The sequence below is a fragment of the Nymphaea colorata genome, chromosome 4, assembly GCF_008831285.2.
Source record: "Nymphaea colorata isolate Beijing-Zhang1983 chromosome 4, ASM883128v2, whole genome shotgun sequence".
NCBI lineage: Eukaryota > Viridiplantae > Streptophyta > Magnoliopsida > Nymphaeales > Nymphaeaceae > Nymphaea > Nymphaea colorata.
The window spans coordinates 18,347,188-18,367,590 of NC_045141.1; the positions used below are offsets into that span (position 1 = coordinate 18,347,188).

The window sequence follows — 20,403 nt, forward strand, 5'->3', positions numbered from 1 at the left end:
CTTGCGTCTAATTCATGTGGTGAAATGTAAAATATTCACTCTGGACCTCAGTCATCTCGTCTAGTAAATTCATATGATAAAAAAAGCTTCTTTTTGACATATTCATCGTAAAATTTTATTTAGCTAAATATGTGGCTGTATTTGCATTTTAGTTTGATTTCAATAAGGCCAACCTGATCTACTAATCCTTTTACAATATTTTTTTTACCTTGTTAAAAATCTATTTTACATGTAAATTGTGAAATTATGTTAATTAATATTTTGTAATTATGCAAAGTAAAGTAAGTTGTTTATCATGTCATTTCACCTGCAACGATAGAATATCATAATCAACTAATGATATGAGATTTATTATCATTTGTTTCGCTTTTTAGTCGGTGAAACTTTGTCATATTATCTTGAATCTCCATTCAATCGACGATTCGGCACATATGGTTGCAAATGTTACTAACATAGGAGATACAACTAATACACTCCTATTTTATATGTCCCCACTTACGAAACATCCAAGTGATTAAGGCGTGGTTAATTACTCGACATACTTAGAAAGTGACCAAATATTTTCTTCAGTCAATCAAGCTTGAAAGATGATGAAAAGAAGAAGGGATGCTCGAAATAGCTAAACTAAAACAATGTACACAAATATAATACATCTTCCTTCCTGCATTGTAAGGACATATCTGCGACATGTTCTTCCATGCATGATGAAATGTCTCGTTAAATTACACGATAGATTAAATGTCTTGGATATTGGATCATCGACGACAATAGCGGATGTGAATGAGAAGCATTCCACAAAAAAACATGAAAAATAAAAATCTATCACTAAAATGCACGTAAACATTACTAAAAAGACGGCAAACTATTGTTTGTCACAAACCATCACTAAATGTGCATCAATTATTTGTCTTATCATAAAATTTTATTCGTCTGGGAAAATCCAACATCCAACAGATTAAACTCTTCCATAAACCATTATTTGTTTGATTACATCTTCCTTCTTGTTGATGTAAATTATTTGTTTTTTGTATTTGTATAAATTCAAACTGCCGAATGCGCTAGAGATGGTCGAGAACAAGTTCCCAATGATTTAATCGTTGTCTTCATTGCTAACACTGTGAAGTTTCGTTCTCGTGCACTGCTATGCGCGTTTGATGGTTTGGAATATCGAGTCAATAATGAAAATTCCACAATCACGGTTCCCTTCGAAATTGCAATGGAAATCAAAATTTCGTGTTTCAGTTTCTTAATTCTAGAAACAAAATACTATGCTTGTTTAATAATTCGAATTCTTAAGAAACAAACATTTTGGTTATAAAATTCCATGATTCTAGATATATCAAATGCTTAACAAAGCACAAATATTAGATTCTACCCAATTTTGCAGTTTCAAGAACACTGATAACAGTTTTTTAATATATATTATATATATAATTATAATCATTTATTATAAATTTTAATATTTATATATTATTTTATATTAATATATAAAAGAACAAGCCACACTTCCAGAAAATATCTTCGGACACACGAATAGGAGAAGACAAAGGCAATATTAGTAACTTCATCCACAAAACGTATCTATATGATTTAAGAACAAAATTACCATCCCCTTATAGAGTCAAAGGCTTCAAGCAACCCAAAAAATGCGAAATTTGATATGGTTGAGACGTCTCTTTATTCTCTAAGCTCTGATATCTATTTGGATTTCAGATCTCAAGTCAAACCATAATTAGATCCGACATAAAAATCGATCCAAATCCCAAAAGTAGAAAACCGGAATCACGAGAAAATATTACGTCTGGTTGGTTCGGGTCGGATCGGACTATCAATTGAAGATGAGCCAATGGATGTTGTGGCGGATCCAAATCCAAGACAGCGCCAGCAAGCCACCAATCATAGCTGCAGGCGAGGGTGATTCTGTAAATGTTTAACCTTGAGGACCGTTCCCGTAATTTCGAAAAGCTTGAACGACTGCCGTGATGCCCGGGGAAAGGGGTGGGGGCATCGCGATCCGATTCCTCCACCTTCAGAAGAAAATATCGGAAACGCCGACAATTTTTTTCAAAATTACAGAATGGGTCCAAATTGGAGGAGCCCTGAGGACCGGCAACGAGAAGATTTTTATCCACAGCAAGAGACGCACAAAACCCTGAGGGACCGTTTCGTCAATCCGAAAGTTTGAAGCCCAAATGCGTCCGGGATTCATGCCCTTTGACCAACAAGCGACTCTCACTTTTCTGACGCAGAACGACGAAAGTACCCATCCAGCGGTGCCGTCGACCAGCTTAAGGGGAGGGTCCTTTACCGTCCTTGACCGGGGAGCGGGAGGAGGGTTTCGTAATTCGGTTCCCCGTCGCTCATGCAAGAAGCACAATGAAAGCACAAACGGGAGGGAGCGGGAAACCACGTCAGCACGGGGAGGGTGGGAGGCCGTCTAATCGTTGGAGATCGCTCGGATCGATGACGTGGCGTCGGAAATTTCATATCCCGCCCAAATCCGGATTTGATCCGTCGTTGTTATTTCGATTTTAATTCCTCGACCTTTTATTTGCGCCTCTCCCCTTTGCTCTTAGCCATCGCGTGTGGTTTCTCTCTCTCGCGCTCTCTCCCCGTCACTCCTTCTACGGTACGCTGCGCGCTCCTACCCGTTGTGGTTTTTCCGCCGTCTCTTTGCCCGTCCGGTCGATTCTGACAAGGTGTTTTGGATCCGATCTAGCTTTTCCGGCAGGTTTCCGATGAAAGGAGGCAGATCGAAGGCGGATACGGCCAAAAAGGCCGACAACAAGTGAGTTTTCTGTTGCTTTCGCGTTTGTTGCCTCGTTTCCCGTGGTTTTTGGCGATGGGTTGTTGGGAGTCGCCTCTGTGTTTTCGGGATGTTTCGTTTTTTTTAGGGTTTTGACTAATCCGCGGGTTTCCGGATGGGGAACGATTGGTTTATAGGTTAGGGACGAAGAGGAAGGCGCCCGCTAGCGACAGGATCAGTAAGAAACCGGCAAAGAAAGGGAAGGACCCGAACAAACCGAAGAGGCCTCCCAGTGCCTTTTTCGTTTTCATGTGAGTATTTCGTCTCTGATTTTTTTTTTTTTGGGGGGGGTGGGTTATATCCCCCTTTCCCTCCTTCCTTATTCAATCGACGATCTGCTTGTTACTGTTTTAATATATGTAATTTTTTTGTCTGTGCAGGGAGGAGTTCAGGAAGCAGTTCAAGGAGAAGAATCCTAACAACAAGTCCGTCGCCGCTGTAAGTTTGGAGGAGTTCCCTGCTACGTTGCTCTGGTTCATTTGTTTGTTCGTTTGTCTTTCTCTGTATTTATTTGTGTATTTTTGCTTGCGGTTCAGGTCGGAAAGGCTGCCGGTGATAAGTGGAAAGCGATGTCTGAAGCTGTAAGTATTGGCTGAACGGCTTGCTTTATCATTTTCTCAGAAATGGAAACTGGAATGGCCTGTTGACTACTTTTGTTCGATTTAATTTTCAATTGACAGGAGAAGGCACCTTATGTGTCCAAGGCGGCCAAGAGGAAGACCGAATATGAGAAGACTTTGGCAGCGTACAACAAGAAACAGGTAACTTTAGTACGAACGCATATTAATTTAATATTCTTACTGATTTTGCTGTTTTTCCTGACAATTTCACAATAAACAAATCAGCAGTCCGGTGGTTCCGACGATCATGAAGAGGAAGAATCTGACAAGTCGAAGTCCGAGGTCAATGATGAGGACGAGGAGAGCGAGGAGGTAACCGCGTTCGATTTTGTTTTTTCCAATTTCTATTTTTTTTTGCCCTAACTGATTGTTTAGCTTCTTATTTCTCATGGATTCTACCGAAATTATGTCTTTTTAGTTCGATTTACTTCAATTTATGTGTCCTATCTGGTTATAACACATGTTGCTTGTTTCAGGAGGAAGACGATGACTGAGAGCCGAAGAGAAGAATGGAAACATCACGCGAAATTGGTGATGATAAGTGATGCTGTGGTTTGACTTGTGGGAATTGATCCAATCGGAACGAAATTCTCCAAACTGTTTAGTTTTTCCTTTGCTCTCCTTTCTTCGGCACGTTGCCGCTGCTGTTGGTTTCTGATTTTAGGCGATGAATACGATCCTTTGCCTGCCGTCCTCTTCTGTCATCTCTATACTGATCGCCTGACATCCTTCTAGTTCCCTATTCTGTAATTAGCAAATTTTAATTCAAGTTGAAAATTTAGCTTCAATTGCTGCTATATCCGTTGGTGCGCGAGAAAGCTTCCTCGTTTCTTTTTTTCTTTCACCGTCTCTTCCTCTTGGTTTTTGGATTAGATGGTTTGAGAAAAGGGCGCAATTGTTTTGGAATGCGATTGTTTTCTTGGTCTTTTGTTCGCTCGTGAACCTCGTTCTGACATTTGATTTTTCAGCAAGTCTGGTGCTTCAAATTTCACATTGTCATTCGTTGTCGTTCTCCGTTTCTATTTTTTTCCCGTTTCAATATGGTTTACTTTAGTTCAGAAATTGTTAAATATTGCTTTGCTGTTGGACTGTCTCGCGTTTAACTCCTTCGTCTTTGATACCACGATGCCGAATGTGGTAGGTGCACGGGTTGGTGGGTGTCGCGAAGTTGTTCGAAGATGCTTTGCCGGTGTAAATTTTTGTTTGATTGCAGTCTGCATTTGATGAGTAGTTGTTGGCGAAGGATTTTACTGGGCGTAGATGTTTGGTTCTGTCCTTAAACTATTTCATATTCATATTCTTTTCCCCACGTCATATCAGCGAGGGGTGACTATGAAGTTCTAACGTGGTCATATTTCGAGTTCTCGAATTCGTAAGCTACTCGGTCATTTGTTGAAACCGCCAATCTTTACCTGGATGCTGCACTAGAATGCTCGGTAGGATTTGGGACATGATGCAAGCTGGGGCTTGACATTCTCCACGTTTCCTTGCTTTTCTTCATGTTACCTGTTCACATTATTTTATTCTCATTGGCGTCCTCTCGCCGATAAAGAAAATGGTCAGGCATTAATTGGTATGTGTAGGTTTTTACTTTGATCTTTTGGCCGGTTTAAGGCTTCTGGACAAGCGGTTGTTCCACGTCGATAGGTTGTCAACGTGGTGGCCTCTCTCAATTGTGTTTAGGATTGGTTTGCATTGGGCTTGGAGCTGAGTAGGTTGTAGGTGGAAATATTATTCCCCTTGTCTTCTATGTACGAGGTGGATTAAAGGTCTAACTGTTGATCTTATATATAAACAAAATTTTGTTAGAAGCCGTAGCATGTCGATGGTATTTTTGATGGTTCCAAATATATATTATCGTCTTGATGTTCCGGAAGATTTGCTGAACTGGGATTTGACATTGTCGATTGCCTCCTGGCTGGAAGGTTTCTCAATGAGTGGCTTGATGGGTTACCATACAACAAGGGTTGTTTGATGGAGGAATGCACAGAACGACATGCCGCTAGTCCAGGCGGATGGTGAAATCAGTTCGGTGATTTACCAGCGAATGTCGTGAGCGTTGCCATGTTTACCTTCTCACTGTTAACGTGTCTTCTGTCCTTGGGAATGCTGTCCTGTAAGCTCTCACACGTTTCATGCCAGTTGTGGTTTATGACATTAGCCTTCGTTTCATATGTCGTTCATTGTTTAACGATTGTGGTTTTATTGCGTAAGCGCAAATTTCATCTATAGATTGAAATCAGGTATAGCTTCAGGTTGGCAGGGTGGCGTTGTGGTTTGCAGCATGAAACTGAACCTTCTAATATTAGGAATGTAAATGTAAGAAGAAACGTGCAGATCTTGTTACTTGGAAAGGTACTTTTGAAATAACGGTACACTTGAACATGATTGCCCAGACATATTGGCATGTCAAACGTTGCCAATGATTTGTCTTGCAAAATTTTGAGAATGTTGAATAGACAAAGCATATTGAAAAGCAAATATTGCATCATAATTCCACAGCCTTTGTACTTCTCTAGAGTTATCTTGACATGAAAACTGTCTATTCCAGTTGAAGAGGTACGAGTACTTGTGATTAGCACTTTTATCCTGGACGGAGTTCATGCTGACGTAGGTGCAACTCTGTCTGTGCACGTGGGCGTGTGCACGTCAGGTACTTGCTTATGCATGCTTATGTTCAAACTTTCCATTAATTATAAATGTCTTTAGTTAGTGTTTGACAAACGATCAGTACATAGTCCACAAAAGCGATGTCGCAAAGGTTTTCACTTGGCATGGCTTTGCCTAGGACAAACCACAGATGCAAGATCGCACAGAATGATGTGGCATATAAGTTACAAATAATTATTGACATTTGATATACAAGATCAGATGAAGTGAATTGGCATCCAAATTAGGATTGTTTATTTAGCATTTGATAGCAGAATGACAAGGTTGACCAAGCATCTCACGAGCGATCAATTTAAAAAAATTTAGGTGCTTCACTCTCGACATGATTAATGTAACAAATCAAACACAACCTCCTCAATCAATTCTTTCAAAACGACTTTCTCCAATTGTCTGCTTATCAGTTCCACATCACCCTGTATTATTCCAACCCACTGATTCTGCTTCAAACTTTTCTCAACTAGCCCGTTTATTGTGTCATCTCCTGTGGATTGTGTTTGGATACACTTGCATACCGTCCCACATACATCGTTGAGCAATTGTTCGATGCTAGGAACCACCACTGAGGAGCTTATAGTGCTTCTACCTGGTGCAATGTTAGTTGGGAAGTGACCCAATTTGGATGCTAGAGCCTCATTCAGCAAATCAAAAAGCAGTTTATGCTCTATCTTGATCCCTCTAGTGTCTTGGGTTTGTTCTCTGTGAGCTTCCTCGACTTCATGAAAAACCCAACTTCTGATTGGTGCAGCAGGGGAATCCCACATTGATAAAATCCCGTCCATATCATCAAAAAATCCAGCAGCAGCAAGTACATCTCTCAAATAAGCTTCTGGGTTGCCTTCTGGCTTAACACATGCCTCGTTAGAACTTTGTGTCGCTACAGCTAATCCTTGAAACTCAGCGTGGTTTATCTGCTGATTCAATTCTGTACGGTAAACAGAGGGATCAGCGCTTCCATGGACCGTGTTCAGAACAACAATCAATGCAAGATAATCTTGTGTAACAAAGTTTTTAACGCTGCATGTTTTGAATTCAGTTCTGAGCCAGTACATCAACATGTCAAATTCATACCGTGTAGCTTTTATGTTAACGAACATGATGATATACCCATTTTATGCTAAAATGTATATGCAGTAAATACGTAATTCAAAGTCAGTCGGAAGGGCTTTTCTGGATGTGATGGCCTTACAATAAGTCGCTACATACTTTTTCTCCGTAAACAATCTAACACAGATCTATCTGTGATATTTAGCAGTATTCGCAAAACATTCCTTGTTGTACTGAAAATGCATATTTCAGGTAAATTCACAACTGGATTAGTACTTGGTACTTCGGATATGGTGAAAAATGGTTAGTTAATGTATGCAAAGCAAGTAAGCAACTAGATAAAGGATGAAATCTGTTTTCCATGAAATCATAACTTACCTGGGACCTCAACCTGTTGATCGGAACTGGTATCCTTGAAAACTTCTTGAACAGGAACATCTTCATTAAAAGTTATCACGTCAAGTGTTGAGACTGGAATGTAATGATATGCTGGTCCACAGCAAGTATCATCTTGGTTGTCACTGGATGAAGATGCAGGGGTGGGCGGTACCTCAGCTGAGTGTTCCTTCACACGAATAATTCATGGTTTTAAGATGAAAAAGTTAGTACATGGATGCAAATAGATTCCAAGCATAAACGGAAAAGCTCAGTTGAGATTCTTGCCAGCATGTTCAAGTTTCTGGAGACTGAAGGAAATGTCACCGGACTACTGGTCAAACCAAATTCATCCACTCCTCGCTTAGCTGATTGGATCTTCTTGCCAAATAGCTTATTTCTGAAAGATAAACTGTCTTTGAGATTCGAAGCCTTCCATTTCAAGCTGAATCTATGTTTCTTTCTCTTTCTGGTCTCTGAAGCCCTGTTATTATCCGTTTCATGATTTCTGTTGATGTATGCACTTGCTAAAATTGGCTGATCTTCAGTAGGTAGGTCTCTCAACGCTGTTCCACATATGGGAGCTAAAGTAGTTTCGGCTGGACTCCCTGATGATACCACATCATGATCAAATACCATTTTACTCTTCAAATCATCTGGAAATGATGTAGCGGCTAACTCAGCCGTGTGTTGCCTTTCATTTTGATGATTCACCGTCTTTCTAGTGCCCGAAAGGCTTGGTACTGACGATATTTCCCCTTTGTTATAAATTGAATTCCTTTTCCCAGCTTCTTCTGTCTCAAGGATGCCTGGGTGCGATGCTTCTGACAACAATCTTTGGGTGTCTCTGTTACTAAATTTGGGAGAACCTGGCATTCGATTTTGAACATTTCTGCTCTGTGATAACATCGACTTTGACTGGAGTGGGCTCCTGTTGCTTGCAACATTACCTCCTAACTGCTTTGCTGTCTGCTGAGAAATATCTTTGGAGATTGATCCATCAAAGTGAGAACTTTTAATCTGTCTGCCTGGCCTTTTTAAGTCCTTTTCTTCATTACCTCTCATTACAAGTATAAGCCTTTCTTTAACCTCCTCAAGGAAACATTCAATGCTTCCTTCAGCAGCCTGTACATCACTTCCAAGTGATTTTGATGATTCAGATTGAATAAAACCTGTATCTCTCATAACACGGTCTCTTTCCTTCATTGCTGTCTGTTGAGCAACTTCTTTGGGGCTCAATGATTTATCAAAGCAAGAAATGTTAGTCCCTGTGTTGGGCCTTTCAACATCTTCTCCAGCAGTGCGTGTCATTCCAAGTATAAGCCTTTCCTTGACTTGGTCAAGAAAATCTGAAATACTTCCTTCATCTTCTTGACTTTTTACTTCTGAAGCAGAGTCAGACTTATCTAGGTCATCAAATCTTTCAGGTCCGGGCTTCAACAACACAATTCTAGCAGGTAATGATCTAATTTCTTGTTCATCGCATCTTTTAAAGAAAGCTTGATCACAATGACTGTTTCTATCAACATGCTGAATGGGCATTGATTCCAGTTTCTTTGTCTGTAAAACTTTACTGTTGTTGTTTCCTTCAAGAAAATCATCACCCTGCACTTCAGTTCCTGCTCTGCTTGAGACATGGTGCCCTATTTCTGAAGGCTTCTCATTAGTTTCATTTCTTTTAGCATCAGCATATCGGGTCAATTTTTCCCTGTTTAATCTCTCTTGTGCAAGAGCCTGATAATCATTCGGAGGCCCATCTCTGGAGTCAAGGCCACAGCCTCTTGAGTTTTCCCAGGTCCTGGAACTGTGCCATGCTTCAAATTCTTTCTTGAATTTTTGCAATTGCTGTTCTTGGGGATGCATGTTAAGGAAAGGCTTTGTCAACTTTGAGCTAGTTTTAGAATGCAGTGGATCTTGTTTGCTTTTACTAAAAGGTTCATCTTCTTTCCGATGATTAAATTTCTTCGAGAAAATTTGTTCCTTTTTATCAAAGTTCTTGAACTACGACCTCTGCTTCCTTCACATGAAGATGGCTTTACTTCTGATGGAAACTCATCCACCCCCATCAAACGAGCAACGACACTAGGAGTAGGTGCACTTCGTTTTGCCTTGTGTTGCTTTGGTGGCTTCCTGTTTACCCTTGGCTTGGTTGGGGTTGCACTTGAAGAGTTTCTCTTCAGTTGAACCGAAAACTGAAAGCCAGGAGAAAAAAGTTGATATAGTTCAAAACTTCAAATTACTTGAATGTATCAAAAGAGTAGCATTAGTACAAACATAGCTGACTTTATTGAATAAACATTAAGATCCAAAGGTATCATGCCACGACTTCTTCACTATTCTGGCAGTCAGCAAGTGACATCTGAAGCAATATAATTTTCAAAGAAACCACCAGAAATTCACCCACTTATTGAACAACAACGAGACAATGTTCAGTTGTACTGCAAATTTGGCATTTCGACAAACCATTATACGCCAACATTATTCCTCTGACATTATGGCGGCTTATATACATATCATGACTATGTTATTTGCTAATTTCAGCATAGAAAGCAGAGTTTATTTGATAACTAGTAAACTCTAATTAGGCATAGACGAAAATATGTATTGATAACATTCCATGCCACAAGTCCTAAAACTTATAAGATTGCTAATTGTGGAACTGCATCAATTGATTTAAAGGGTAGACACTTACATTCCAAGAGGCATACGGGCACTGTCTTGACAAAATTTGATTTCTTGTTGAAGAGAATCTGTTAAAAAAGGCTTGTTGCAAAGACTTCGATAACTTTGACAGCATAAAATGAAAAAAAGGGATAATCTATTGATGCTTAGGGTGATGCATAGAGAGCCCAAATGACTGAAACTCAAAAGCAGGGAATGAGGAAGATATTCATAATCGAGAAAAGATGATTGTTTAGTATAATTATTCATGACAACATTATCAATCACTACTAGCTTTTCAAAAGCTGCCTGCTTCTGGGACCATATCATGTATATATTGATAAGTTCAGACTTAACAGTCAAATACAAGAATTAAAAACCTATCTTTTGCTAAAGACAACAAGCAGCCGCAGCATTCAACATTCATATGCAAATAAAAGAAAAATCACCGGTATGCTTTCATCTTGAGTATACAGGCAGTGGGATGATTCCAATTGTAGGTCTAAACTGTTTCTTGGAGCTTCCAACCCTGCATGAACAAAAATAGTTTAAGATCACTATAAATTATTAGAACATGCGTCAACATGAATGGACTTGAACATACACCCAAACACAGACACACGCTAAAGATATCAGGAAAAGCATGTCACCAGACCACATAACTCATGGTTTAGACCAACTGAGGCCTGGAACCCATGAAAATCTCACCATTCAAATGCTTCCTATGTGCCAAAAACTTCTCAGAGGTGCTAGCATGATCAAAGTCGAAAAGATGCAGCAACAGTGCCATTATCTCTGATGTTGCCTTCAAGCAATTTTCAGAAAGCGTCTAGCCACTTGATTAACATTGCATGAGGTGTCCTGTTGAACATATTTATGGAGCTTGAATTAGCAGAATGTATAAACATGAAGCAGACGAAGAGAAAAGCCAAAGGAGAAATGAGCTCATGTCAAGTTTGAAAACGAACTCATGCTGCTTGGAAAGGGAATAGGCTGTGCCTGACTAGGCTATATTAGTCTTCATGTCAAGTTGAACAAGATTCAGCAATGAGCAGTTGAATCAGGACTTTACCATCATAGAAGCGAGTCAGTAATTCAGTTAGTGGTCTTCATGCAGGGCTTTGGACAAAACCAGGAAAATCTAGCCTTCATAAATCTCACTTGGATATCACTCAGAACTTTATAAGTCTAGCCTGCCTGAAGAATGATGCTAATCCTATCAACTTGAGCTGGCACGAAGCGATCTCTTTTTCCTAGACTAGCCCGAGTTCACTTGTGTTGAGCCAAATACATACAAACAATATAAAACAAATAACTTACTGAAGATGGTTCTCCAAACCATGCCCAGTTCAATTCACATGGATGAAACTCAAAACTTCTGCAACCCATCTAAGTCTCTCTCTCTCTCTCTCTCTCTCTCATATTAATGTGCGTTTGCGTTTGTGTATGTCATTTCCTCTCAGCGTCTCCTTCATACCCCATGAACATTGCATTTCACAGTTCAGCATTTCTGAAACTGATAACCATTTCAATTAGTAGCCTTTCCATTATCATGTCATCGAAGTTCAGCCACATTAAACATAAAAAAGGAAAAGAGAAGGCAGGAAGTCTCAGCCAACCGAATGAAGCAGATGACTTTCGCTGCCGCCCCATAAAAACCAAAGGCTTGCTACCGAAAATATCAATTTCAACACTTTTTGCTGTTTATCTGAGAGAATGAAAAATTTCCTATTCGTTATGACAATTAGCGCTGCCAAGGTCACGACTTGCAAAATGCACAAAGAAACTCATTGATCACTTTGCTTATGCATGGCACTATCCATGCACTTGTGTGTTTTCTCCTCCAGGAAAGGTCTCATCATTTGTTGAAGCATATTGGACAAGGGGCATTTCCTTCAGTCATTTTTTCCCGTTACCTTAGACAGACCTTCAAATGGAATTATTGGAGAAAAAACGGGGACCTTCAAACAGAGGACAGTGTGTTCGCCAGCTAGTAGAAGCTATAGGTGTATATGAAAGAAATCAGAACTCAATGGTAGATCCACTGAGCTCAAAACTTTGGAGAAGAAAGCTGCGCAGCTTGCCAAGAATGCGGTAACGAGAAAGAAAGAAAGAAGGATACAACAGAGAAACTTACGAAACGAAAGACAAGACCAACATAAACATAGCAAGCTTGCACCCCTCAGGAGCTTCTTCCAATACCAAATTTCACCACAGAATACAGGAGACGGAAATGGCGACACCCCACAGGCCACAGGAACCCCGCCGCTGGCGCCGATCTGAGGGATGAGGCAGGAAGAACGGCGGAAAAGCCACGAAAGGGACAAGGGATCAAACGGGAAGAACATGGGGTTGCCGGAAAAAACCCTTCGAAACTGCGGGTGACACAGAATTTTTGCATGGAAAATGCTTGGGCGGTTGACCGAGGACGCCGACCATCGTGGGAGACTTTTGACATAAAGAAGATGCTACAATAACAGGAAACTGGAGTGCACGATTTCTCTCCAGTCCATGGCTTACCAGCTCATGAGTTTTTTTTGGTTTCTTAATTGTTTTCGGAAGCATAAATATAAAAATGGAGGGGAAGATTCCACCAGTCTCGAAGAAATTGCCGCTGCCAAGAGGATCGACAAAGTAGGCAATCATTTGTCAACAGTTTAAAAAGGCAATCGTATCAAGTCAGCGTGTTTTGTAGATCGCATTGGTAAGTCCGGAATAGATTAAAATAATTTTTGATCCTGGCCATGAATTCGCGCCAAATCTTTCGATGGCAATCAAATAGTCGAAGAAAAACTTGCTTTTCTTTTCAATAAATTTTTCCTGCTTCGATCAACAGTACAATGCCTACCTATACTAAGAGCCCAACCGCTGCGGTACTATCCGGTTTGCTGGTATAACAAAACCACACGGTTAAGTTTGAATTCCCTTCATTTAACTTCTTGATTTCTATGTACTTTAAGCAATTAATCAGCAACAAAACTAAAATGTATCTCTATTAGTTCTTCAAAACTTGGACACTGTTTTCCGAACCAAGATAGTTGAGAAATATACATGTATCCTTTAGGCTTCTACAGATCACATGCAAATGACAATGTTCAATTTTCTTTTGATTTTTAAAATAATAACATAGAAAAGAAATCGGTGGTAAGAGTTTTCTTCTGAAGTTTATATACCGTATAAACAAAAACAAGTCTATCAATGACAATTGCAATCGATGAAAGAAAGACCTTTAAGCCTACAAATTCAGTCTCCGACATTTAGATATGCAGATTTGGTTATTATGACCATAAAAACCAAATCCCACAATCTGAAACTTCCAAAATCTACAACTTTTAGACTGGATAAACTGATTGAAGAATGTTATTGCAAGTCTTCAACAATGAAGATTGGATCCAGAACATACTGTTAACACTCTGAATTAAAAAAAGAAAATTGATCATTGAAGCCTAATTGTAGAATTTCATGTTATCTACTGCAGTTTTGACCAGCTGCCAGCAAACTACAAAGAGATGAGCGGCGGCAACCACGGCTGCTCAAGCGCTGCACTTCTCGCAGTCGCAGCCAGGCCTGCAGGCGCAAAAGGCTCTTCCAATTCCGCCGGTAGCAGAACCGCCGGCCGCCCTCACGCACTCGCACGGGGTGCAGCTGCAATGGTCTCCGCACTTGCAGTAGGAATGCCGCACTGTGGTCGGTCCGGCACCCAACTCCCCCGCTGCGCACCTGCAAATACATGTAGTTCACCATTAACCATGCATCATCAATATTCAATACAACACTACCATACAAGATTCCAGGGACCACTTTTCCACATATAAAGAAGAAACAGAAGAGAAAAAGAGCACCATCATCTTCCATGAAAAGCAAAAACAGAGAAGTGGGAAGTGAGGAGATCAAATCGAATTGCCCTTATTTATATTTTTCATTATGAGGAAGAAAAGGAAGAGAAACAAGAGGACCATAATCTCATGCAGAGAGAAAAAAGAAAAAAAAAAACAGAAAGCTGCAGGAAGGTCCACCAAGACAGCAAAATTCAGGCATGGGCAATTGAATTGACTCTACACTCATTTTCACATATAAAGCAGAAAAGAAGAGAAAAACAGCTGCAACATCTTCTATGGAAAGAAAGAAAAAACTGGGAAGTTGAGAGGTGAAACCGAATGGACTCAACTCCCGTTTGTGACATTTGAAGAAGAAAGAGGAGTGAAAAAAGACCATCATCTTGCATGGAAAGAAAAAGATGGAATTAGACAGAGACCTGCAGGAAGGTCCACCAGGGCAGGGGTAGGGGCACCCGCATTTGTCGTCACATTTACTTCCTGTGTCTGCCATCACCTTCTCCTTCACCACTGCTTCTTCTGCAACAGTGGTGCTACGAAGGCATATCTTGCGTCTGCCACCGCTTTAAAATGAAGCGCGTCGGCCACGGTTGATGCATGGGTGAGTTGGGCTTCTTGCACTTCCTTACACGTACGTAATACGTGGAAGCTTGATGAATGTGGGTGCTGCAGACTAAGCATGAGGGGCACTTTCGCCTAGTTTGTCATGAATAAGCAAACCATAGCTTTAGCCTTAGCACAGTATTTTGCAAATTATAAAGAAAAGTTCCTGTTAAGTACCTTTTAAGACGCGATTCATACTTACTAACCATGTAGATGCCATTTTGAGGTTCAAATATAGACATGAAATCATGCCCTTTTATGATCAAATCAAGTAGCCCAAGTCAAAAATGTCGGGCTCCTGTCTTACCATTATATAATTATGCCAGTTTAACACGCATTTAGTTTGATTGTAAGGTCTTTGAGTATAGGGAAAGCATCCGTATTATTTGCTTTGTGAAACTTTTAACTCCAAAGTTCGATAAACGAGTTTCAAATAAGGATAGAAAGTTTCATTTAAGAAATTAAGGTTGAAATAGTTCTTTCTAGATATTGAAACATGTTATAAAGTAGTAACTATATATAGTTACTTAAGCACCTTTTAGCAGGAATTGTATAAAATTATAAATTAAAGGTGCAAAAGCTAAGGACCAACTTGCAAATATGCTTCGGAAGGCAGAGACCAATTTACCAAAAGTGAAAAATGATTTCGTTATCCAACCATGTTAAAGTATGACTCCAGTTCCGGACAAAGTATTAACTTTAGTTATTTGAACACTTGTAACAGGAACCTTGCGCAAAAAAAAGTTAAATATTAATTTGCAAATCCACATTAGGCGGAGCCCTTTTAATTTCAGTAACATAACCGGCCCATTGTATTTCTTGGCGTTCCAGATTCAATGCGATTCATCAGCACATTGTTTGTCTATGAATAAATATGAGTTACTACCAACAGCATCTTCCACAGATTCTATTGAAGAAATAGCACAGTTACTATTTGCCTATTTTGAAACAACTTGCAGTTCGGCAACCATGCGTCGGGTCAAGTTACAGTACACAGTGAATCAATTTAGAATGTGAAGACCAAAATCCTGAGTTGTACTGAATCTAGTAACTGTTGATGTTGAGGAAAACTTTCCATGCACCAGTGCCATAAGCAGAAAAGCAACATATTAATGTGCTTAACTAGGATTGTAAGATCAAATCTATGCAACATTTGCAATGCAGAAAGCTTTTAAACTAAAACTGATGGAGCAGATTACATGCGTATCATGTGACAAATACAGGCAATCTTAGCAAAACGTCTAGTATATAGCAAAAAATTATTAGCTTAGCAGAATATAAAACCATGGAATAAGATACACCTAAGATGATGGTCACAGGCAAACAAGAAATGACATAGCTTGGTACCACATTCCGCTGATGGTCCATATATAGTGCACCAAGAGCAGTAAAGATAAAAACGAAAAAATTAAGATCATTTGATTGCAAAAAAATTGTTTGTGAATATTAATGATGTCACAAGTCAGTGAAGCAATTAAGCAAAGAAGGAAGTCTTCAGCTTCTTCCAGACTGTAGATCTGACTACTGTTGGAAATGTCATCTTAGCATCTCAACGAGGATGTCAGCATCAAAACAAACATTACTTGACAAGTAGTAAGTTTATTGACATAAAGCTGGCTGTACATGGACGATTCCTGCACATGAATGATCACCATGCTGCAGGTACTTTGAGGGGACAAGGAACAGGCTTTAATCTTACATGCCCCTGATTTGTTCCACGTCCATTAAAGAAGCTCAATCGGTCTGCACTTCCTCCTGTGAGACTGAATTTAACGCTAGCTAAAAAGCTTCTTCATGAGCAAGAACGAGGTTTGTTTTCATCTAATTATCTATAAAGCTTATCATACACAATTCATATGAAATCCTTGATTACTCACAGGAATTTAATCATCTGGAAAGAGGACATTCCTTCTGTCAGTACCCCATAATACAAGAGTTAGCTAGAAATAGAAAAAACTACTAAAATTGTTTCCAAGAGAGTACAAGGCTCTGTTCAGTATCAGAGGACCCCGATTCTTAAAAAATAACACACATTATGACAATGTCATCCAACGAAATGTGCTGAACAGACCAAGCATCAGGGACTGTAGCCACATCAAGCAAAAGAGAAAATCGGAACTGCTAGATGCTTCCCGATAATAGTTCACTATGCAGTACGCACATATCCTTTGTACTCAGGAAATGCACAAAAATACCTGCAGACCTTCAAAACAATCATGTAGTAATTCCAGAGCTGGTAACTTGGTACAGATCCTGGAGACTTGAACAGAGATTACTGCTGAAAGCATTCATTCCTATTGTCTAGAGTGCGGAATTGCTAGCTAAGCATGAGGCTTGATATGGTGTTTCGTTTGATAAATAGCAAAATCCATGAAATTGTCAACTACTGTTTAGGTGACTAAGTAGCTCTGTAACAAGCAATAAACCATCTACAGTAGTGGATGCAGCTTTTAAAGATTCGCAAGCTTGCACTCCTACAGTTGGATTTTGGGGATACCTTTCAAGGGAAAGGCTTTTGTTTATCTCAAACACGCATATGTGCAAGTGTTTCTGCTTTTTTAATAACATGCAACATAGTAATCTATGCCAAACTGCTAAAAGATTACTGACTTGTGGCAACTTCAGACCAGATTAAATCTCAGCCAATAATTGGACTAAAGATAAAATATAGAGTAAATACAAGAATGATATTGATGACCAGCAGTCTCTGAGCGAAGACAAAAAGCCAAAACAAGTAAATGCACTGAACATTTTCTCCTCTTTTGTCTAACTTCTGAACCGACGATTTTACACTTACGACCACTGATAACTTGATAGTATTATGACGATCAAAATTGGACGGGTTCAAATGCTATTTTACAGAGATCTCCTGGTCTATAATAGCATGCCTCATCAAAACAATCTCTTTCAACAAGTTTTTGTAAGTAAAGGGGCGAACAGCGGCCCTGAGAAATAGTTCAGGGGGGATTTTGCTCTTCTTGACTCTCCTCCTCCCATAGCCCTCATGCTCCCATTCTGGTACACTTTTCTTAGCTTCAAGCGTCTTTGCAGTAGCAATTTCCTTCTGCTCCACTGCATTCTGCTTCTCAAGCTTGGAGTTGTCATTGATCCATTCCATTTGCCTCTTGTAAAATTCACTCTTCACTTCCATACTTTTCTTAACCAGGCTTTCCATGGCCTGTGGATCCTTAATGGCTTTCTCAAACTCTTCTTCCCAGTATTTTTCTGTCTCTTCTTCTGTTACACTCTCTTGCTTAATCCCCAGCTCCTCATATTCATCATCCTCACCTTCATCTTCATCTATAACAGCCGAATCATCGTCATCGTCGCCTTCCTCCCCGTCATCTTCTTCAATCCAATCAAAATAAGTAACCTCAGTTTCTTCGTCTTCGTCTTTCGCATCGCAGCCCAACTCCATTTCTTCCAATTTGGCTTTCCACTCTTTGGTCCAAGGATGCAAGAGTGGCACAGGATGGTTTGCCAATAAAAACTCCCAGCATACTGACTTCTTCTCATCATCCAGTTTCTCATATGCCTTCACAACATCATCGACGTATGCTTTGGGATTCACTCTGACAATCTTGCAGAGACCACCAAAATATGTAAACATTTCGCTCCTACCATCTTCAAGTTTCACCTCAAACATGGAATTGCCCTCTGTTGCAGGATCAAGCAGTGGGACGAGAGCCTGAAAGAACATATCTTGTGGCTCAAACCTACATTGGTAGACAGGCCTCTTCACGTATACTATATCAGGCCTCATCCAAGCTGCACATTGAGTGATCAAAGCCCTAGTCTTGTTCCCAAGCCTACCCATCAAATTCCATTTATCTAATCTCTTTTCTCCTGTTTCTAAGGCCACTTCCGATACGAGGGTCCATTCTTTCCATGGCAATTCCCTGAGTTTCCACTTTGGATGCCTAACAAAAACCCAGAAATGCTTCAATCCAATGCTCTCATCCAACTGACTCAAACGCTTACCGTAATCGTTCACCATGTCGAACTGCTCGATTTGTTCCCACTCTTCGTGGTCCTTGACGGATGAGATTATGCTGACGCGCTCATCGGAAAACCTCCCTCTGATCGGGTCTCCAACGACTACTCCTCGCCACGAATAGGGCCCGTACTCGCCATACTTGTACCAGTCGTAAGGGTGGCGCAGAGCCGGGTCGTCCTGCTTCATGAACCGAACCTTGCGGTCGTAGCCGAGGCCAATAGTTTCGAGCTCTTCCTCGGTGAACTCGTCAGCGTAGTTCTTGTCGGGGTCGTTCTTCCTGAAGAAGAAGTTATCTGCGATTCGCCTGCTGCGCTTCCGGGCATTCCGCTTGGCTTCTCTTCGCACCTCCGCGTTTCCTTCTATCCGGCCGGACGACGGGCCACCAGGCTTCTTCTTGCTCCTCCCGGCGAAGGCAACGATGCTCGCCGGTGATCCCACTTTCTGCAAACGCGAGGAAAACAGGTCCTTGGCGAAGTTGGTCAATGTTGGTGTTGGCTGCTCGAGGGTCAGGGGATTTTTGGTGCTCCACCGCATGCAGTACATGGGTCGTCTTCTTCTTTCAAGCATTGGATAAGGTTGCAAGGTTTGGGCCAAGGGGTAAGATTCAGAAGAAGAAGAATGAAGTCTTTTAAGCCCAACCCAGTGGTTTACAGAGAGAAGGGAGTTGAGAGAAGAAGCCATGTTTGAGAACCCTCGAGTCGAAGAGCCTCTGATCTGCACAAGCTCAACTACTCAACTCCATCACCCACAGCACAATTATTTACGACATTAACAGAATTATGACCAGATAAAAAGCATAAATTCAAGAGGAAGATACACGACTACGACAATGTGAAGCGAGCATTTTGATAATATTGATGCAGCAACAGTGCCGAACCTCACGGTTTGAGAACAGAAACAGACTCGAAACGACAACGAAAAATGTGCACAAAAGCAAATTGGCCGGGTAATGGACGTAATTTGAAAGAAACTCTTCATTTGGTTCGGTTTTTATGAGATGGCACTATTACTAAGATGTAAACGTTGTTAAAACCTGTCCTCGAATCGAGTTGGACACCAGAGAGAGAGAGAGAGAGAGAGAGAGAGAGAGAGAGATTGAAAACATCAAATCTAATTTTTTGAAAATAAGTAACTAAGAGGATGTATACAGGCACACACATACGTGCACTTCATCCGTTTCCATAGATATCTTTTTTGTATTTTGCAACAAGTTCTCCTTCACAAATATCTAGCAAGCAAGGCTCGACATGAAGTTTGCATGTAAATGAACTGCGATTGATGAAGGATCCAATTGTCTTAGAGGCATGAAGGTGCCATTTTTGTTTACAATGCCATATTTTTGCACGGTTAGAAGGATCGAACTTACTCATATTTAACAAAAAATGGCCCGTTTTCCTTTGTTTATGTTTTCATTTTGTTATATCACAAAAGTGTCTACATGTGTGTAACTCCTGCAATTGTGTCAATAGGTCTACCATTAAGGAGATTTTTGCTAAATGTCCTACAATATTAAGGAAATTTCTAACATTTTGGTTTCATTTTCATTGGCATTATGTGTTTGATTATTTGTAAAAGATAATATAGCAACTTCACAATGTGCGTCCCTTTTTATAAACAAACTAACCGCGCTTTTATAAACAAACTAACGGCGCTTTATTAAACTCTTGATTTTTTAAGTTTTCCTTTACGAATTCATGGTCGAATTGAGAGGTTTGTTTATGACATCAGTGAAGCTGTTTTTAAATTAGCCAGGAAGAAACTTAAGAGGTCATTAACCTTCTCTTGCTCTCT

General features: G+C 40.2%; 4 protein-coding genes across 7 annotated transcripts; 1 reads left to right on the forward strand and 3 right to left on the reverse strand.

The window, feature by feature from the left end:
• Positions 1-2,483: 2,483 nt before the first annotated feature.
• LOC116252910 (HMG1/2-like protein) lies at positions 2,484-4,214 on the forward strand. Of its 3 annotated transcripts, XM_031627528.2 has the most exons (8): positions 2,484-2,629; positions 2,720-2,788; positions 2,944-3,057; positions 3,187-3,244; positions 3,343-3,387; positions 3,487-3,567; positions 3,652-3,738; positions 3,903-4,214. In XM_031627528.2, exons 2-8 carry the CDS (start codon positions 2,739-2,741, stop codon positions 3,918-3,920), a joined length of 453 nt encoding a protein of 150 aa, XP_031483388.1. In that variant the 5' UTR covers positions 2,484-2,629; positions 2,720-2,738; the 3' UTR covers positions 3,921-4,214. The 3 variants fall into 3 exon arrangements, with proteins under 3 accessions (XP_031483388.1, XP_031483389.1, XP_031483386.1); XM_031627529.2 differs by having other exon boundaries at positions 2,556-2,788; positions 3,655-3,738; XM_031627526.2 differs by having other exon boundaries at positions 2,557-2,788.
• A 148-nt stretch (positions 4,215-4,362) lies between these two features.
• Positions 4,363-12,652, reverse strand: LOC116253216 (uncharacterized). 2 transcript variants are annotated; one of them, XR_007573179.1, is made up of 5 exons: positions 12,314-12,652; positions 10,885-11,037; positions 10,626-10,705; positions 7,519-9,707; positions 4,363-7,018 (listed from the first exon to the last, which is right to left on the reverse strand). XR_007573179.1 is itself a non-coding variant. In XM_050077364.1 (4 exons), the coding sequence occupies exon 4, from the start codon at positions 9,376-9,378 to the stop codon at positions 7,729-7,731; it is 1,650 nt and encodes a 549-aa protein (XP_049933321.1). In that variant the 5' UTR covers positions 9,379-9,707; positions 10,626-10,705; positions 10,885-11,037; positions 12,314-12,652; the 3' UTR covers positions 4,363-7,728. The 2 variants fall into 2 exon arrangements, 1 of the variants encoding a protein (XP_049933321.1); XM_050077364.1 differs by having other exon boundaries at positions 4,363-9,707.
• Positions 12,653-13,574: 922 nt separating this feature from the next.
• Positions 13,575-14,766, reverse strand: LOC116253619 (EC protein homolog). The gene is made up of 2 exons (XM_031628541.2): positions 14,432-14,766; positions 13,575-13,896 (listed from the first exon to the last, which is right to left on the reverse strand). The coding sequence occupies exons 1-2, from the start codon at positions 14,503-14,505 to the stop codon at positions 13,710-13,712; spliced, it is 261 nt and encodes an 86-aa protein (XP_031484401.1). The 5' UTR covers positions 14,506-14,766; the 3' UTR covers positions 13,575-13,709.
• Positions 14,767-17,152: 2,386 nt separating this feature from the next.
• LOC116252233 (uncharacterized) lies at positions 17,153-19,598 on the reverse strand. The gene has a single exon (XM_031626363.2). The coding sequence runs from the start codon at positions 19,291-19,293 to the stop codon at positions 17,467-17,469; it is 1,827 nt and encodes a 608-aa protein (XP_031482223.1). The 5' UTR covers positions 19,294-19,598; the 3' UTR covers positions 17,153-17,466.
• Between the last annotated feature and the right edge of the window lie 805 nt (positions 19,599-20,403).